Source organism: Chrysoperla carnea, chromosome 1, assembly GCF_905475395.1.
Source record: "Chrysoperla carnea chromosome 1, inChrCarn1.1, whole genome shotgun sequence".
NCBI lineage: Eukaryota > Metazoa > Arthropoda > Insecta > Neuroptera > Chrysopidae > Chrysoperla > Chrysoperla carnea.
The window spans coordinates 26,912,035-26,930,094 of record NC_058337.1 but is presented as its reverse complement, the minus strand read 5'-3'; the positions used below and the strand labels follow the sequence as shown (position 1 = coordinate 26,930,094).

Sequence of the window (18,060 nt, the reverse complement as noted above, 5' to 3'; positions counted from 1 at the left end):
TCTTAAGGTAAAATTTTGTTCCTTCATTTCACTTCCAAAATATAGATCGAAATTATTATTTTTAAAACGCTCTGTATATTTATACTTAAATGCATGCATGTATAAAATAACATATTGTTAATTTTACTTTTGTTGGTTATATTCGATTAAAAACAAAATTGGAAATAAATTTAATACTAATCCAGTACATTCAATTATTGTACATATTGTTGGTCAATAATTCATATGTTGTAACTGATGATGCATCGGAAAATACGAATTAAATAACCACATCCACAGTTGTAAATATAATATTTGATTACATTCTAGCGATTACCAATGCATGCTTGTGGATTATTCCAACTTTATAAACAAATATCGTTCCACAATATTCCCCTGTGTCCTTTAAATTAATCTGCCTTTTCATCGGAATACTCGTTATATATATGTCTTTATCCAACTGGGATATAATTTTTGGACAATACGAATTATTCACAGTTGGAAACATATATCACATACTGGCCGTTATTAATGTGTTTTGGCAAACTATTCCAATATTTATAAACAAATACCATCACACAATCTTTTCCTTTTCCTATTGAATTTTTCCATCATTTTACCTGAACACTGATTCAAAGTGCCTTTAATCTGAAACGAACACAAAAAGGAGCACGTTTATTCATCGTTCACAAAAATTCTAGCCGACTGTGTATTTATATAACTTGGATAAGAAAGTGTGACATCACGAACTAAAATCACAGTTGTCAATATTATTATTACATCTAAGCCATTACCCTCAATGAAAGTCCAGTGATGACTATTATAGCACAATTAACTTTCGGTTTCTTTAGAAACAGCCGTTTGTTCTTTATCATAAGCCTGACGTATCATTTCAAAAAATAATCCTACATAAAAACGTGAAAATTTCTAGTATCGTTAATTACATTTATCTTGATACAACGAAATCGACTTAATCACCCATTACGGTGATTATATTAATTATAAACTTAAAATTACATTGAATAAAAACTTTTTTTACATTCATCGCAATATAAAAGATGGTTTCCTAGAATTTGTATTTTAAGAAGATATTAAAAGTTATTATCATTTATAAACCTAATATGAAGAAACGTTTCATTCACATTATCTTATTATTTATTAATCACGTATTCCTCTATAGACTCTTTTTAGTACTATTTGCCTTACAGTGTTTAATTAATACAATATGAGGAAAAACGCACAAATATTTAAAAAAAATATTTAAAAAATACACATCGAATAAAAAATAAGAATCCAAAAAATTAAGAAATTGTATTATGAACTGATTAATGGGAAATAAAGGCATAAACGAAATTTTAATAGAAATCCGACATGTTTAATCAAACACAGAGATTAAAACAAAAACTTTTTGATTGAGATATTTTATTTAAAGGTACGTGCAGTTCTACACGATAAGAAATTCATGGCGTTTACTACAATGCTGGTATAGGGACAGATACTGAGATAGGTGCTATAGTATTTACAAAGCATAAATAGTATTACAGTATTTAATAGGGTAATCCACCACAAGTATTGATGGTATTCTGCCGAATGCACTTCCTTCATGCATATACCACTTTTTTGTTGTGATGACGGAAATCGAACCCGCTACCCGCATACCGCGAACGGAATTAGTAACGCTTTAACCTACTGAGTTACTAAGGTTGGCCGTAATTATATTTTATACCAGGATCTTGTTCAACGTAAAACAATCAAATATTCAATATCCTTTACATTCAGTATACCAACCTATCTTTTTCACTAGGCGTGAAGTTTAGTTAGTTCAACACAGTCAGGGGAGGAAGTTACGTCGTATTTAATCGAATTCTCAGGAGTATAAGTAGTTTTAGCGTTTTGATATGTAAGTTGCTTACACGAAGGCTAGGTTCTGCTTAATTTTGTTGAAATGTTCGAAATCGATATATTTTTTTATATTATTTGAAAATACCCCGGACCCTGATCTCAGGATTTTAGTAAGAGCTCTCTAGGATCCTGAAAAGTTAGTATTAAAATATTATTTGTGTGCTTTATTGAAACTGCTGAGCGGATGGGGATTAAATTTGGCAGATAGATAATTTATAATCTTTAAATGGCCGTCATACAAAAATTTGACTGATGCACATACCATAGGCTTTTTAATTTTTAAATGCCCATAAATCTAAAACTAAAAAAAATTTGACTGATACATATAACATAGGCTTAAAGACGTTCGCAATGGGAATAGACAAAAAAATGCCGAGCAGAAATAATCATCGGACTCATTTTCTTCCTTATTTTATAGAGCAATCCGAACATGTCTTTCTACAAATTTTCTCGAATTGCGGGCCTCAGGCTTTCGCATCTTATAATGAAACTAAGAAAGGCGTTGCTACAAGATATATCTGTTTAACTTCTTTTTATATTTTTGATGGCTTATGCTGGCAAGTCAATACATTCATACAATTGGTACTAAATTAACGCCTCTAACTCCTACTAAAAGCAAAAGAGGCTGCTATCTGCGACATATGTCACTTATAAATACTGCAGTGTCTGTAATTAGCTTTAGCAAATTGAAGTTATATTTGGTAATCCATAATCTCTTCAAAGTCGGCTGCAAATGCACTACCCACCATCTCCTAGTCTTCATCAATATTTTTTACATCACTCATATCATGATAGTAATGTAATGAGTTTGGGATAATAAAGCAAAGGTTAAACATAATTATGTGAGTGAATTCTTTCATAGAAGGATATGACTGAAATCGGAGATAAAACCCACTTTTACAAGTATCAGAACAAAAAAATGTTACCTAATTAAAAACATTGAACACCTTATCAATTATTTCAATAATAATTGTTTATATTTTTATTTGTAAACAGTTCCATGATAATTAGTGAATTTAATTGTTTATTTTTATAAGTTGCATACAAAGAAGAATAAGTTGCATACAATTTGATTGTAATTTCATCAACAAAAAAAAAATTTTTTTTGAGCAAAAGGCAGAGTTTTTATGGATAAATGTGATCATTTTAGCTACATATATATTTTAGTTCAGTAAAAATTAAGATTTAACTGTACACAAGCAAAAAAAATGAGAAAAACGAAGCTTCTCATATCAATTTTGGTAAATATTGACTTATTTTCATTTGGTTCTAAATTATTTTTAATTTGTTACATTTCTTACATTAATAAGAAAATAATAAGTATGTACCTTTTGGCAAAATCTTGATACCAGCAGATGAGTTTCCTTACTTACACGTACCTTTAATAATATACATAATTTTCTACACAGTGATAACCCAAACAAAAATATCATTTCAATTTCTATTTGCTTACTTAACCTCCAAACGAAAAAATTCCAAACGAACACAAGAACTGAAAAATGAAATAAAATTGAAAACATATATGATATGATAATTAACAAAATATTATCTTGCAAAGAAAAACAATGTGCTCTATGGTTAGAGAACTGGTCATATGATTTACTGATGGTCATGTTTATGGTCTGATGAGCCTTAAATATGATAGTAGGTAATGCCTCAAGTCACCCTGTAAGGGTCCACGAGTTTCTTCGTGGAATATTTTGGTTTGAAAATCTATCACTAAGTGGTGGTGCCGGAAACTGTCTGCGTGTTTGATTATTCATACAAAATGTCGATTTTGTCTTGGGACGGATTGGCAGTTGCTGGGCTTAAACTTTGCAGCATGAGTGTTCAGAATCACATCTTAAGAATTATCAAACAAGTAGAAAGCACCAGCATAGTGAAAGTTTTCAAGCCACAGCGGATATTCCACTTAAAAACTTGTGGCCACTTACAAGGTGACTTACGATCACATTTAAGGTTCAACAGACTGTAACCATGACCATCAGTAAATCATATGGTCAGCTCTCTAACTATTAAGTTGCAGTAACATGTAAAAAATTGAGGACTATGTGGTGATATTTTTGAACTTCATATTATTCCACAGATCCGAGAAGAGTTTGGTCCAAGATCAAATTAAATTGTTTTAATTCGATGACAGATACATGTAACATGGGTAGCAAATGAGCTAAATACATCTGATAGTAGGGGGGCTAATGAATTGGTGCTTTTGCACATTTCTTTCCTAATTTAGCTTTTAATATTTTGTGTTAGGTCTTTTAATATCTGTAAACTACAAGCCCGTACGGAATAGGTTTTTCTCACAATCGGCAACCGAAAAAAAAAACTATTTTTGGATATATCATAAACTTTTCGTTACCGTAATATTATTTATTATAGATTCGATAATGGCTCGTAAATCGTATTCAAAAATGCACAAACTGATTATAATTGCTTCAAAGAGACTTATAGTAGACCAGATAAGTATTATACTCCAAAATTGTAGTACTTGAAACAAATTAATTTACTTTGCTGTACACAGATTTTGTGACATAAAAAATTTTTTTTCACTTTAAATTCTCTTTGATTAAAGATTCGATTAAAATTCCTAAATTGTTGTACTCGAAACAATTCACTGTACTTTGCTGTACATACGTTGAGAGGTACATAGGTGACAGGGATTTAATTATAAATATTAATCTCATGATTAAGATTGATAATTCAAAGATAGTTTAGTGAATAAAATATCTTTTTACAGATTTTTATTACTGATTTTGTTTCCGCTAATGATTTTGGGAATATTACTCAAAAGACCAAGAAATTTGTATGGTATATAGAGAATGTCGAACCTCGAGTAGCTGCAGGTCGGTTTAACCAAACAAGGGAAACTCAGACAGATACTAGCATCATATCTTTAATTCAAAATGACCAATTAAATACAAGAAGCTATATAAACAATAGCATAACAAATGGCAGCACTACTAAAAAAAAGCAGCCATGCCGTTGTAAACGTCCCAAGTGTAAGAAAAATAGTTGGCGGCCGACTCGATATCCGCACTTATTAAATCCAAACTTCATCTACCACCCAAATCCTCAGTATAATAATCGCCCACATCCTCAATATAATTTTAGACCAAATTGCCAAAACCATTTCCGACCAAATCTCTATAAGAATTTTCGACCAAATTGTCAGTACAATAACCGACCAAATCCTATGTATAATTTTCCACCAAATTTCCAAAACAATTTTCGACCAAATTTCCAAAACAATTTTCGACCAAATCCTCAGAATAATTATCGACCCAATTTCCAGAACAATTTTCGACCAAATTTTCAAAACAATTTTCGACCAAATTTCCAAAACAATTTTCAACTAAATCCTCCGTACAGTTTTCAATCAAATCCTCAGATCATGTATCGGCCAAATTTCCAAAACAATTTCAGACCAAATTCTCAAAACTATTTTCGACCAAATTCCCAAAAAAATTTCCGACCAGATTTCCAACAAAATCCTCAGTACAATAATCGACCCAATTCGCAGAACAATTACCAAGCAAATCCACAGTACAATTATCAAAAAAATATTCAATACAACTACCAACCAAATATAATTCACAATTACACCAAACCAACCCCTCAAAATATATTTGAGGTCACATTTATGCCGACAAAACTAACAGAAACTCTCTTTACCTCCGTAACAATCTCTCATCATGCAACTTTGAAATTCTTCATTTTCACTATCCCACCAATACCGCTGGAAAATAACCAATCAACAACACTGTACACTGAAAAACCCATGTACATGTACACCTCCCAAACAATTTCCGATTCCATTGACAAACCAATTCCTGACGACGCTAAAACTTTATATACCTACAAGCCAATCTCTCAGTATGCATTTCTTCAAACCTTTAGTAACACAATCTCGTCTATATTCATACCGAAAATCATGCCAACAGCTGTGTACACTTACATGCTCAATCTTCAGTACTTTCATAAAACAACCCCACGTAACATCAAAAACCTAATCTCTGAAAATACACTAACAATAATTCCGACAATCCTGCCCACAACTATGTACAACTTCAAACCACTTACTCAGAATGTAGTATCACAAATTATAAAATATAAAATCCCTTCAAAACACTACACTACCAACCATATTTTTGAGTATCCAAACAAACCCATTACCAAATACACATTCTCGGTTACACCTTTGCCGATAATCCTGCCATCAACCATGTACAACTTCAAACCACTCACTCAGTACGCATCTCTACCGGAAATTCTGCCGACAACTAAGTACACCTATAAACCAATTACTCAACATGTATTTCCACAAGCAATACATAGCACGCTGACTTCATATGTTCTGCCAACAACTAAGTACACCTATAAACCAATTACCCAGCATGTATTTCGACAAACAATACATTACACATTGCGTTCAAAAAATGTTTTGCCAGCAATTGAGATTCCAATGATGTATAGCATCGAGGATAAAACTAAAGAAATGTTTCGATTTCGAATAACAACTACAAAAACAACTCCTACAACAAAATTTAAACACAAAAAACATCCAACAACTGTTTACAAAGTTCATCCAAGAACTCAGTCTATGACCCGAGCAACTACTAAGAATACAACTCGAGGAATAACTCAGCGCACTTTGAAACAACGGCCATACAGCCCATCACCTAACCGTAACACACAGCCTATGGCCCGGGCAACTACTCCGTATACAACTCGGCGAAAAACTCAGCGCACATTGAAACAACGGCCACCAAGTCATAAAAAACGGCCACCAGGGGCTGGGACACATAAAATTCGACCAAGAAAGAAGGAGAATAAATTATTAAATAGAGGGGGAAATATTCCAGCCAATAACACTCAAGTCATCAAAATCCACGAAACACAAGACCGCGTCAATATTTAGCTGCTTACGAATATCAGCAAACCAATGAATACTTGTAACAGCCAATAAATTAGCACACAATGAAGTACAACCGAGCTGACAAATCAATGCATATTTAGATCAGCAACATCATAAGCATATTGACTGTGATTTTTTACACACAGTCGGGACACTATTTGGTTCTTGCTGAGTAAAAATAAAATAAACAACGAACTATGAAAATATAATCTCCGGGACAATAATCTGACCTGTAACGTATATTTCTCAGATCTGACCCGTAAGGTCTAGGTATATTTCTCAACCCAGAAATAATACCTCAAGATATTGTATAGCTTAGCACTATAATAGCAACTCGAAGAATTAGAGTTTTAATAATGAGATAAATGCTGTGTAAGCAAACGTTTGACGCTAAGAAATATTTAAATTTTCCAAAAAAGTTTCTTACTCATTTTAACAAATTTCACTTTGAGTGCTTGCTACCGAAATTAGCGAAACTTTTAGTACTTTTCATGGAATTTTAAATAGAAGAAGAATAATAAATTGGATAGGATTTAAAGAGAGGTAAAGAAATTAGATACACTCAATGTTTAAATTTTGATTCATATATTTTTTACAGGATTGAATCTTTAAAAATTTGGATAAGTGGAGAAAATAAAATTTATTTGATGCAGTAACTTAAGCTCCAATAGATTACACATAGGCCAACATTAATTCAACAGATTAACATCTTTGTATTCTTTTTTAAATATATTTTTGAAATCTTTTTACTTAGAAGTTTGTACAAATTTTCACTTAATTATTATAATTTTTTAATGTATAAAAATCTCGTGTCACGGTGTTTGTGTTTGAACTTCTCTGAAACGGCTTGACCGATTTTTATGAAATTTTTATTCTTTTCAGTAGGCATGAGAATAGGTCTTAAAGTATTTTTCATCCTCCTTCTCCTACCATAAACCTGCCTGCCTTGGATACTTTTATTTTTCGAAAATTCTGTTAATTTTCCCCAATTTTCATTGTTCACATCCAGATATAGTGGAATACGAAAAAGTACTTAAGTGTGAACAATGAAAATTGTGAAAACTAACAGGATTTTCGAAAAATAAAAGTAACAAGGGCAGATAGAATATGAGTACCTAAAACATATCCACATTTCAAATCGATAGATTAAAAGGTATAATTGCAGAGCTTGAAATTCAATTGTAACTTTAAGCATTCTTATCTAGAAAAACGCTTTTCTTTATATAACATTTTTTTCCACCAACGAATGTTTAAGACGAGTCTTAAAAAAATTATAAAGTTTCACGCCAATCAAATAATGATTTCATTGAAAAATGTGTATAGAACCGTCTTAAATAATGTTTTAGATTATTTTCCGTGCAATAACTACTGTGATTTATATATTGTTTTGCCTGCCAAAGTGTAAATATCATTGTTTATATTTTACTTATGCCCAACTAATTTTTACAATCAATTAACTTTAATATAATTTTTATTTACAAATTTTATATCGCATGAACGAGTTCCTTTAAGACAGTTACACTTAACGTTTGATTGAAATTGTAAGCCTGTGACTGTTTATGTGTGAACTGATTGATATCTGATTCAGTCAGACGTAAATTAATTTTCTTAGATTTAGGGAAAAGCTATTTTACTCTAAATAGTTCAGATATCGATAAATATAGACAGAAAATGTTTTTCTTTTCCTCTGCCACAGTCTATGTTTAAATGTTATTTTCAAATGCATACTTTGAGTGATACAAACCCGCTTCGCTGGATTTAAATGTAAAGATTGATAAATAAAGATTACTCTCGCTTATCCCCTTTCTATAACACTCGGAATAATGGTAAGGATTGTTCTACGCAGGTAAAATATATGTATGGTTTTCTATTTTTTGTATAATAGTAATTATTCATTGAGTATATCAGAGAAAATGGCCGTGAAACATTTTATATTGACTATTTTTACAGAAATCTGTAATTTATGGTAATGTCAAATGAATAAATACTTTTACAGAGATCTGTAAATAATGGTAATGTCAAATTAAATTAATTTTTAAATTTTTTATATTTTTTTATTAATATATCTTTAAAAATTATATCTCATGTGTTATTCTGGTAAATCAGCAATATTGCTGTACAGTTTCATTAAAAACCATTCGCTAGTTTTAGCGTGAAAGCGTAACAAACAAACATGCTTACTTTGGCATTTATAATATATAGAGATAGAGATAGAGATGTGCCTATTTTTGAAAATTATTATCAGACCGCGACCTCGTAATGAAATCAAAATTATCTGCTACACTGTACCTGTACGTTTTAAATGATAATTAATGTGCAAATTTGATAATAAAGACAAATTGAGAGTTTAATAGTGACCCCAGTATAATGCTAACGGAAAAAGTAATCAGGTTTTTTTTTTTTAATAATAATTTGAAAGTTATGCACAGTTTTAATAAACTTTTTAAAAAAGAAACGAAAACACCCGAAGAATAATTAAATATAAGTACGAATCACTCTATACCTTAATAACGTTTGTAATCTGTGAATTCCTTTTTATATTTTATCTTTATTAACTTGATAATGATAATTTAAAGTTTTCTTGGCGAAAAGTTCAATATTATTTATGCTAAAGAATAGAAATAAAAATGAAAAACCCTAAAAAATCATTTATGAGATGAACAAAAATGAAACATTTTATCACAAGCACGAATAAGTGTTATATATCGTTGAATGAGTCTTGGAACTAAAAGTTTCAAATCGCTTTTCTCCTCACGTAAATGTTTCACGAAATGTAAGTTGTTAGAATATTTAACTAATCGTAAGCCCCGCTCCGCCTCGAACTAACGTATTATTTTAACGCATTGCTTTCTCATATACTAAAATCAAAATTCCATTCCCCATTTTATCATTGAATATCGAGCGTTTCTTTAATGAAAAATAGCGTTCCTTTAAATAATACAATTTGTATAGCCTAATAATACAAAATAACACAAATAGCCTGATCATATGGTCTACGAATGGATGAAGCTCACAACTGCGGAAAATATGAAACATTAATTTTAGCTGTTTGGCTGACTAAAGCAGTTTTGTCTTTGCTCTCATTGGAAGAATTTTAGGGCCCATTAACCAATACTGGCATTCACAAATCGAAGATATAATCATTTTGACAAAAATCTACAAATTAAGATCAAAATTCCCTGAACTGAGAACTCAATTTATGCATGCGAATACAGGTAAATTAAGTTTGCATAATTTGAACAGTAAAGCATAGTAAAGAGCACGTCGAAATTTAATGTAAAAACATAATAACGAGCACGTGGAAATTTAATGTGAAAAAGTGCTTTAGCGAAATATTGGGGTATATTCTCAAAAACGCGTTATTTGAATCGTATAAATATAAACCGGCATAATCCAAAAGCAAAACGCTATTAAGTTCCAGACAAATTTATAACATACAATTTCTTAACGCTCTTGCAGTCATGACTCAAAAAGGCTCCTTGCAATCGTAGTTAACCAGGTTTAATGGTAGTTCAAATTTATTTACGGAATGTTAAATAAAACAAACAATTCAAGTAATAATTTTTCCGTAATGTGATGTTTATTTGTTTTTAATGTTTTTTTTATTGGGTAAGTTTTTCAAAAGAAAAGTTTTACAACGAATTCAAATATACTTTATAAAGAAAAAAAACACTATATATTTACACACTTGCCTGATACATTTATTTTCATTTTTAACTTATTTTCTCAAAATTTAGTTCTGATTTGAATTATTTAATAATTTCCGCTACTTGACAATGATTTTCACAAATGGAATGTGAGGAATTGGTTTTATAATTACACTATCATAATATTAAAATCAATAATATTTTGTCAACCAATGTAAACGAGCTTTTCGCTAATATACTCGTATACTTAATATTGAAAAAATAAACATAAAATAAATTCATCGAATGTCTAGGAGGATAATTGTACAAATACCTTTATTAACTTATAGCAAAGGAAGTTGAAATTTTCAACATATGTGTACGTTTCATGATCAGAATAAGACATTAACACCAATTTTGAGAAGAAGTATATGTGTGTGTGTGTGTGTACGCACGTACGTTCATGGTAACTTTTCTTCCTGATCGATATCGCGCGAACAAAAAATGATAACGACTTCGTTGTGGTGTCGATCGAATCGAATTAACGGCAATATGATCCGAAAAAGATTTCGTAACATTCGGTCGAGAGTTTTTATTTATTTATAATTTTTTAGATACCTTTTTTTTACCTTTTTTATATGCCAGTAATTATACTGGCAGTATTAACTGGGAAGTAATTCGTGTGGACCTCAAGGGTACCAAACTCACCCCACGCTTGTTGCACCTTTATTAAGTAAGCCAGATGTATTTGAATTTGAAGTAAGGGAAAATTGAGTTGAAAACAAAAAAGTGTTCTTGAGCTTGTAGAGAAGTACCTAGGTATATTTTATACATTTTTTATTCTCAGTCAATGGCGCCTTAATGAATTAAGTTACAAATATGGATTTAGATCGAAAATCCTTAAGAGAGCATCATCGACTTCCTATTCAGTTATTGGAATGTGTCCGATTTTTGAAATCGAAATTTTTAACATATCTTTACGTTTCATGGTCAGTACAAGGCATTAACACGAGGTATTTTTTATTTGGATTGTAAAAACCTAAGAGATAATTGCTAAAACTTTTTTTAAAAAAATTGGTATAATCCTCAAATACGTAACTGCACTTACAATCCAATGTTTTCATACCAGTTTGTATCATTGGCAGTGGCATCTCCAAAAGCAAAAAAAAAAAATAAAACAACAACATATTTTGGTACGATTTTGAATTAGTTGTTATTTCATCATTTAAAACTCTAAGATCGGCTTGTAAGAGACAGAAATTTTGTATTATAACTCGACCGGTGATTAAAATCGATTAACGCTCGGTTAATGTTGTGAAATATAGAGAACTTCTTATTGAAAGTATTGAAAAATGCTTACACTATAAAACTTCATTTATCAAAATATTAAAAAAGTGACATTAAAAAATACTTGTCGGTTTATTGTTTTATCGTGGGTCAAGTACAAAAGTTCTGTTAATCATCCAGAGATAATTAAGTCTTTACAGAAAGCTATTAAAGTAAAAAATATTAAACTCAAACTTGTGCAGACCGAATATTAGCAACAAATAACAACCATTATAAGACTAACTACGATTAGCTAGTTCATATTGACAATGACTACATGGTAATCGAAATACGTGTTTATATAATACAAAATCTTTGATAGTATTTATACTATACAGAGACTCAAACATGTACCAATAGTTAGGTGCTTACAATGGGCTAGTGAAAATCCAGCAAAAGCAATTATTTAAATGAATTTCTATCCCATTCTTAATCGGTTTGGTTTACTCTTGATAATAAAATACTATTCATTTGGAAATATTTATTCCTTATTGTATTTAGTATACATTTAAACAAGTGAAAACAAACAATTGACTGAGTTAATTGTTGAAATACCATGAAAGAATATAGAAATACCATGTGTGCAAAGAAAGATAGCCGCTCTTACACACAAATAGTAAGAGTATCTTTCCTCGTATTTGCTCAGTGGATATAGTGATAAACAAAGAAACACATACATACTATATGTAAAGTATAAATTTAAAATTTATACAATACCTTTATACATACTAGAATATAATGTTTCTAATATAATTTTAGCTCTCATGTGCAAACAGTGATTTTTACGAAAAAAAAGTTTCAAACAAAAGTTCTTTACGTTTTTATAAGAAATATTTTTCACACTTACCTTTTTGTTCTATCTCTAACAGTTGACAAGATGGATCCTACGAACCTAAGTCCCAATTGACTTATGTTGCTGATGTACAAACTAAGCTAAGCAGCCGTTATGGCAATATTCACAATAATATTCCTTTTTCGACAAGTTCAACACTATCTAGAAAATATCGTTTCCAAGTTATAAGTGTATTGATAAATTGTTAATGTAATTATTTTAACGTTACCTACCATTTATAAAGTCCTACTACTATCAATTGGATCACCCTGCAAAAGAGTAGAAATTTCTTGATAATATTTAAATTTCCTTAAATTTATTTGCAGTAAATTGCTTTACTACTACCATTGCTCAGAGATAACTTTCTTTTTTTTTTCTTAAATTGTATAACGTAATAAAATTTTACAATATTGGTAATATCCCGAATGTAATAGAAATTCTCATACAGAATACCGAAAACTAAGCTGAAAATATCATATGAATATCATATAGAATATATAATTCAATGAAATAAGTTTTTTCGTATATAAAAAACTGTAATATATACAATGTCGTGATGTAGACAAACGATATTGTTCCTATCTTAATACAGTTACGTTAAAAAAAGTTGCACCAATCTGAAGAAAACTAATTTTTTAAATAATTTAATTAATTTAACCCGACGTAAATAAACCAAAAAGATATCATGAAAGGCGACCTACCACTTAAATAGAAAAGTAAATTGTACGTCTTACCGCACGTCAAAAGCATAAGTATGTCAACGTAAAATTGAAAGAAACATTTTAAAAATTCAGCTTAAACAGAGAGTTCGTTGCGTGGGCATAAAACAAAAAAGAAAAGTCAGAGATGTTGCGGTGAGTGTTCGAGATTTGAAGTGGTGTTGGACGGAACATATTTTTTGACAAACCGCGAATAAATAGGCTAAACGATGTATAATTTGGATGGCGGATAAATGTATCAGGTCGACAGTACAAACGTTGGAGCAACGAACTGATCGCGTCAGCAGGTCAAGGCTTTATAAAACTACATATAATTGAGCAGAGTGGTCTCAAAAGGGGGAGGCATTTGAACAAATATTGGGACAATAATAGGCTTATTATTATTATTATTATAAATGAACCAAGGTGTATCTAGCCCAACCTTTAATAAAGACAAACAAAGATGTCACATATTTCGCTTCCCTGCCCTTATTATCTCAGTAGTTGAAGTTGATAAACTAGGTTTTCGATTTCAATTTGGCGCTATCACCTTTGTGGAAAGTGACCGGCTAGTACAAAGTTCGCTAAGATGTATCAAATCCTGGTTCACCAACCACTAGTTATTAAAATTGTATAACAGGCGTTTCAAGCAACGAAAATGCGCTTCAAGTTCGAATGACTGAAATTTATTTTTTTTGTAATAATCTTACTATTTATTATTATATAAGGTTTTAAAAATGTGGCATTCCGGGTGCATAAACAGTTTTGTTTTGTGTTTTTTAGTTTATCAGAGAAAAAAATGATTTTTGTGACAAGTTTTAAATTTATCAAAGAATGTAAATCAATAAGTCTTGTAAAAATAAATAAAAACTCAAAAATAATATAAAAAAGCGGCTTTCCGGAAAACAAAAAATCGGTTGATATCGTAATTCAGAAAAATCTAGATAGGTATAGCCGTTTCTAAAACTGTAAATTGCAATTTTAACACAATATTCACTCGAGGAACACCATATAATACACATTACAAAGAATTGCATATTCCCGTCGTAAATTTCAAAAATTCATGTTCCGTATTTCGGGACAATCAAATCTACCATTACAGCATTGGAATTGAGAGATTTTAGCATCGTGAAATACGGAATATGAATGTTGGAATATTCAGCGTGCATATTAAATCGTTGCATAATTCACCCTCCCCCTTCCTTAGATGTTTCAATATATTTTAGGTTTAGAAACGCCAGGAATCCAGAAATAGGCCCGTAAAGCTACGAATTAAAAATAATTTTTGTCAATTATCGTTTATATTTAATCAAAGATCTTAAAGATCCGATTCGAACAATAAGTATATAGTTTACATTGTACTAAAAAGAAAGACGTTAGCGCATGTGATAAGTGGTAGTAAGTACTAATTGGCTAGAAAATAATTCCAAATAAATGTATTGTATTTCGTACTCAATAGAAGAGCATACTCCACTAATATATAGGTATAATATGAAAGTAATAAAGCCCCGTTATACGCCATAATAGTTTTCAATAAATTGATAAATTAGCTAACTGGCGCCAGCTCCGTCTTGCACCTACCGCACGAAAACATTTAAATTTACAACCTAGTGCTCTAGCTCTGTCTTTATTCAATTAATTCATGGACTTCGTCCCAAAAATTTATGTACTGAAAACATATTAAAACACGGTCAAGAAGTTTCAATTTACCATTACATATATACTTTTTACTGAATTCAAGGAATAAGTACATAAGATGCAATCAATGTATTGTGAGCGACATCCTTTTGTAAATTCAAACTTGCTCACATTTCTTAAACATGAGTATTATTTTTTTGTAAGCAAATAAACATGACTTTTCTTTTTAAAGTCTTTATATCTCATATCATACAGCTTATTTCAATAAATTTTTGTCGTAGATTTTATTCTTCTGCTTCTCTTTTTTTGTTTGAATAAAACAAAAATTGAACAAAATAGATATAATAAATCATTCAATTGTTTTTCTCATACATACATATACAAGGTGTGTTTTTAAATTGTCCCGCGAATTTGTTTCAAAAATAGAATGGAACATCAAATAATGTGTCCAGACTTACTTTGGGCCTTCCAGTTCAAATAGGGGATGAACTTGGTTTACTTTTTTAATGGAACTACACATTTTTTGTAGTAGATTCTGGTTCTTAGGCGCAAAAAACTCGACTGCTTTTTCTTAGGCCTCAATTTTTGGCACATAATTTTACATATTTTTAAGTAAAAAAAAATCGAACAAAAAATTTTTAACTTTCAACTTTTTAAAATAATAATTTTCGGTACAGATTCTTATTTTTTATCGCCAAGTTGTTTTTGTCTACAAAATTTTTGACCAAAGGTTCTATAACTTCAGTTTTTTATACCATGTATATGAAATATACGAAGGCATACTAAGTTTAGTCCCAAGTTTGAAACGCTTAAAAATATTGATGTTATGAACAAAATTTTGGTATAGGTGTTCATAAAATTACCTAATTAGTCCATTTCCGGTTGTCATCACGATAACTCAAAAACGAACAGCGATATCAAGCTGAAATTTTTATAGCATACTAAAAACGTAAAAAGTGAGGTCGAGCAATATAGGTCAATTGTGTCTTGGGTCCGTAGAACCCATCTTGTAAACCGTTAGAGATAGAACAAAATTTTAAATGTAAAATATATTTCTTATAAAAAAATAAACAACTTTTGTTTGAAACAATTTTTCGTAAACATCAATGTTTACCCGTATAGCATGTATTATATGGGTATATCATTTATATATGTGTAACATGTATGTATGTGTAATGTGACAGAGTAATCAACACAGTTTATACAGGGTATTTCAAGAATAAACTATAAATAATTAAATTATCAATAAAACAAAGTTGATCATCGTTTCCTGAAAGCATCATCAGAAAATAAAACAAGACAAATTTATTCACTCCCTCCGAAAGTAAAAATATCCGTATTTTACCGTTTATGGAAAAACTTTGCTCCAACTTAAAAAATCACCCGGTACACTAACTATGACTATTCATAATCTTCACAAAAATATATCCAAAAGCTTTGTTTCCTGGTGACATTTTTCTAAGATTCCCTTCTCTATTGTTTGTGTGTTTATGTTGTATTTGTATGATGTGACGACAAATGTTCTACTATAAAAAAACAAATGAGGTGAATAAATCTTTTTGTGTTTAAAAATTATAGTTGATTTATCATTCCGTTTCTTTGGATACAATTTTTTTTGTTTTCATATAGAAATTTTTGATATAGTGTTACAAGATTAATATGTTATTTGAATCAGATTATCTGGACAAATTTAGGACACATAAATCATAATTTATTTTATGATTCAAACAAAAAGAGATTTTGCGCTTGTTCGATAATAATTTTCTCTAAAAGTTATTACTGATTTTATTAATTGGTCTATTATTATATACAGGGTTAGCCATTTTAGTCCAGGCTTCTGAATATTTCATTAGAAGAGCCACTTATTAAAATGACCTCAGCAAAAATTGTATAATATGATGGGGGAGGGGAGGCTTATGTTAAGGTATCACATTGGACCTAGTTCTTCAGAGATTGCTTAGATTGAATAACACTTTAAATTAGAAAGTTGATCTCATAAAAAACTAACAATTTTTGTATAGAAAGGAAGCACTCTTACTACCGAAAAATGTTTTGGCCAAAAGTTGTCAAGGGAAATAGAGGACATTTATCTGTGTCTATGATTTTAACCTACAATTATCGATAAACTTGACGAAAACTAACGTTTTTCGAAAAAATGTTTTAATTTAGATTATAAACGGTAAAAGATCGAATAAGATTTTTTCGAAAATCGTCAGAATCTAAATTGGCTATTAAAGAAACCCGAAGAACTAGGACAAATCTGATGTCAGAACATGATGTCCGTCAAACTCTATAATTATTGTTCTGGTCATTTCTTAATAGGTGGCGCCTCTGGCGAGATATTCAGGTACATAGATTAAAATGGACCACTCTGTATATATTGAAATTTATAAATTTACCACGCAGTGCAGAACAAAGTCGAAACCAAAAAATTCATCAAATATGACCGTTTTTTTATGCTGCCTCTCATGTACATTTTTCCCAAAAAATCTAATTTAGTTTACAATATAAAAAATATTATACATGTCGAAGATAAAGTAACTATTATTGCTTACCTTTATACAAATAGCATAGATTTATGTAGATTTAGTTACAAATATTTAAATTTATATAAGTTAACTTTCAACTAGGTTTTGGTGACATTAATCCGCTAATAAGCTGTTCTTTGTTTTCTTTCAGGAGTTAATAGCAGCAACACCAAGTGAACGTAATTGGCGTGGTATATTAATTGCATTGTTAGTAATTGTCGCTGTACTGGGAATGATTGTATTTAGTATTGTATTGGTGTCACCAATTGAAGAGGGTCCCCGTGTTAAAGGTCGTCGGCCAACATTACAAGAGACATTACAATTACAACGGCTTGCAAATAAACCGTTTAATGGGAGTTGGATATCAGGTGAGTAAACATATACGCTATGGGTTTATTTATAATCAAACCAATTTATTACTTTTAAAACAATGTAATTTATAATTAATTATACACAGAATTTGTAAAAACTTCAAAGTGAGATCATGTATAGGTCCTTTTTTAATCTCCTGTATAATTTTTTGCTAGAATTTACGCGCTCATATTAAAAAAGTAACTGTGAATTTAAAATAGGGTACCTAACTAAAACCAGAATTAATGATTTAGAATTTTATTCT

The 18,060-nt window shown here is 30.3% G+C and overlaps 1 protein-coding gene across 1 annotated transcript in view; it reads left to right on the top strand.

Moving 5' to 3' along the window:
* The window catches only part of LOC123297066 (exocyst complex component 5-like), a 114,095-nt gene extending 96,275 nt beyond the window's left edge, over positions 1 to 17,820 (top strand). Inside the window, exon 2 of the mRNA XM_044878798.1 lies at positions 17,596 to 17,820. Within this exon, the coding sequence (XP_044734733.1) occupies positions 17,596 to 17,820 (225 nt within the window). The remainder of the gene's footprint in view (positions 1 to 17,595) is intronic.
* The last annotated feature ends 240 nt before the right edge of the window (positions 17,821 to 18,060 follow it).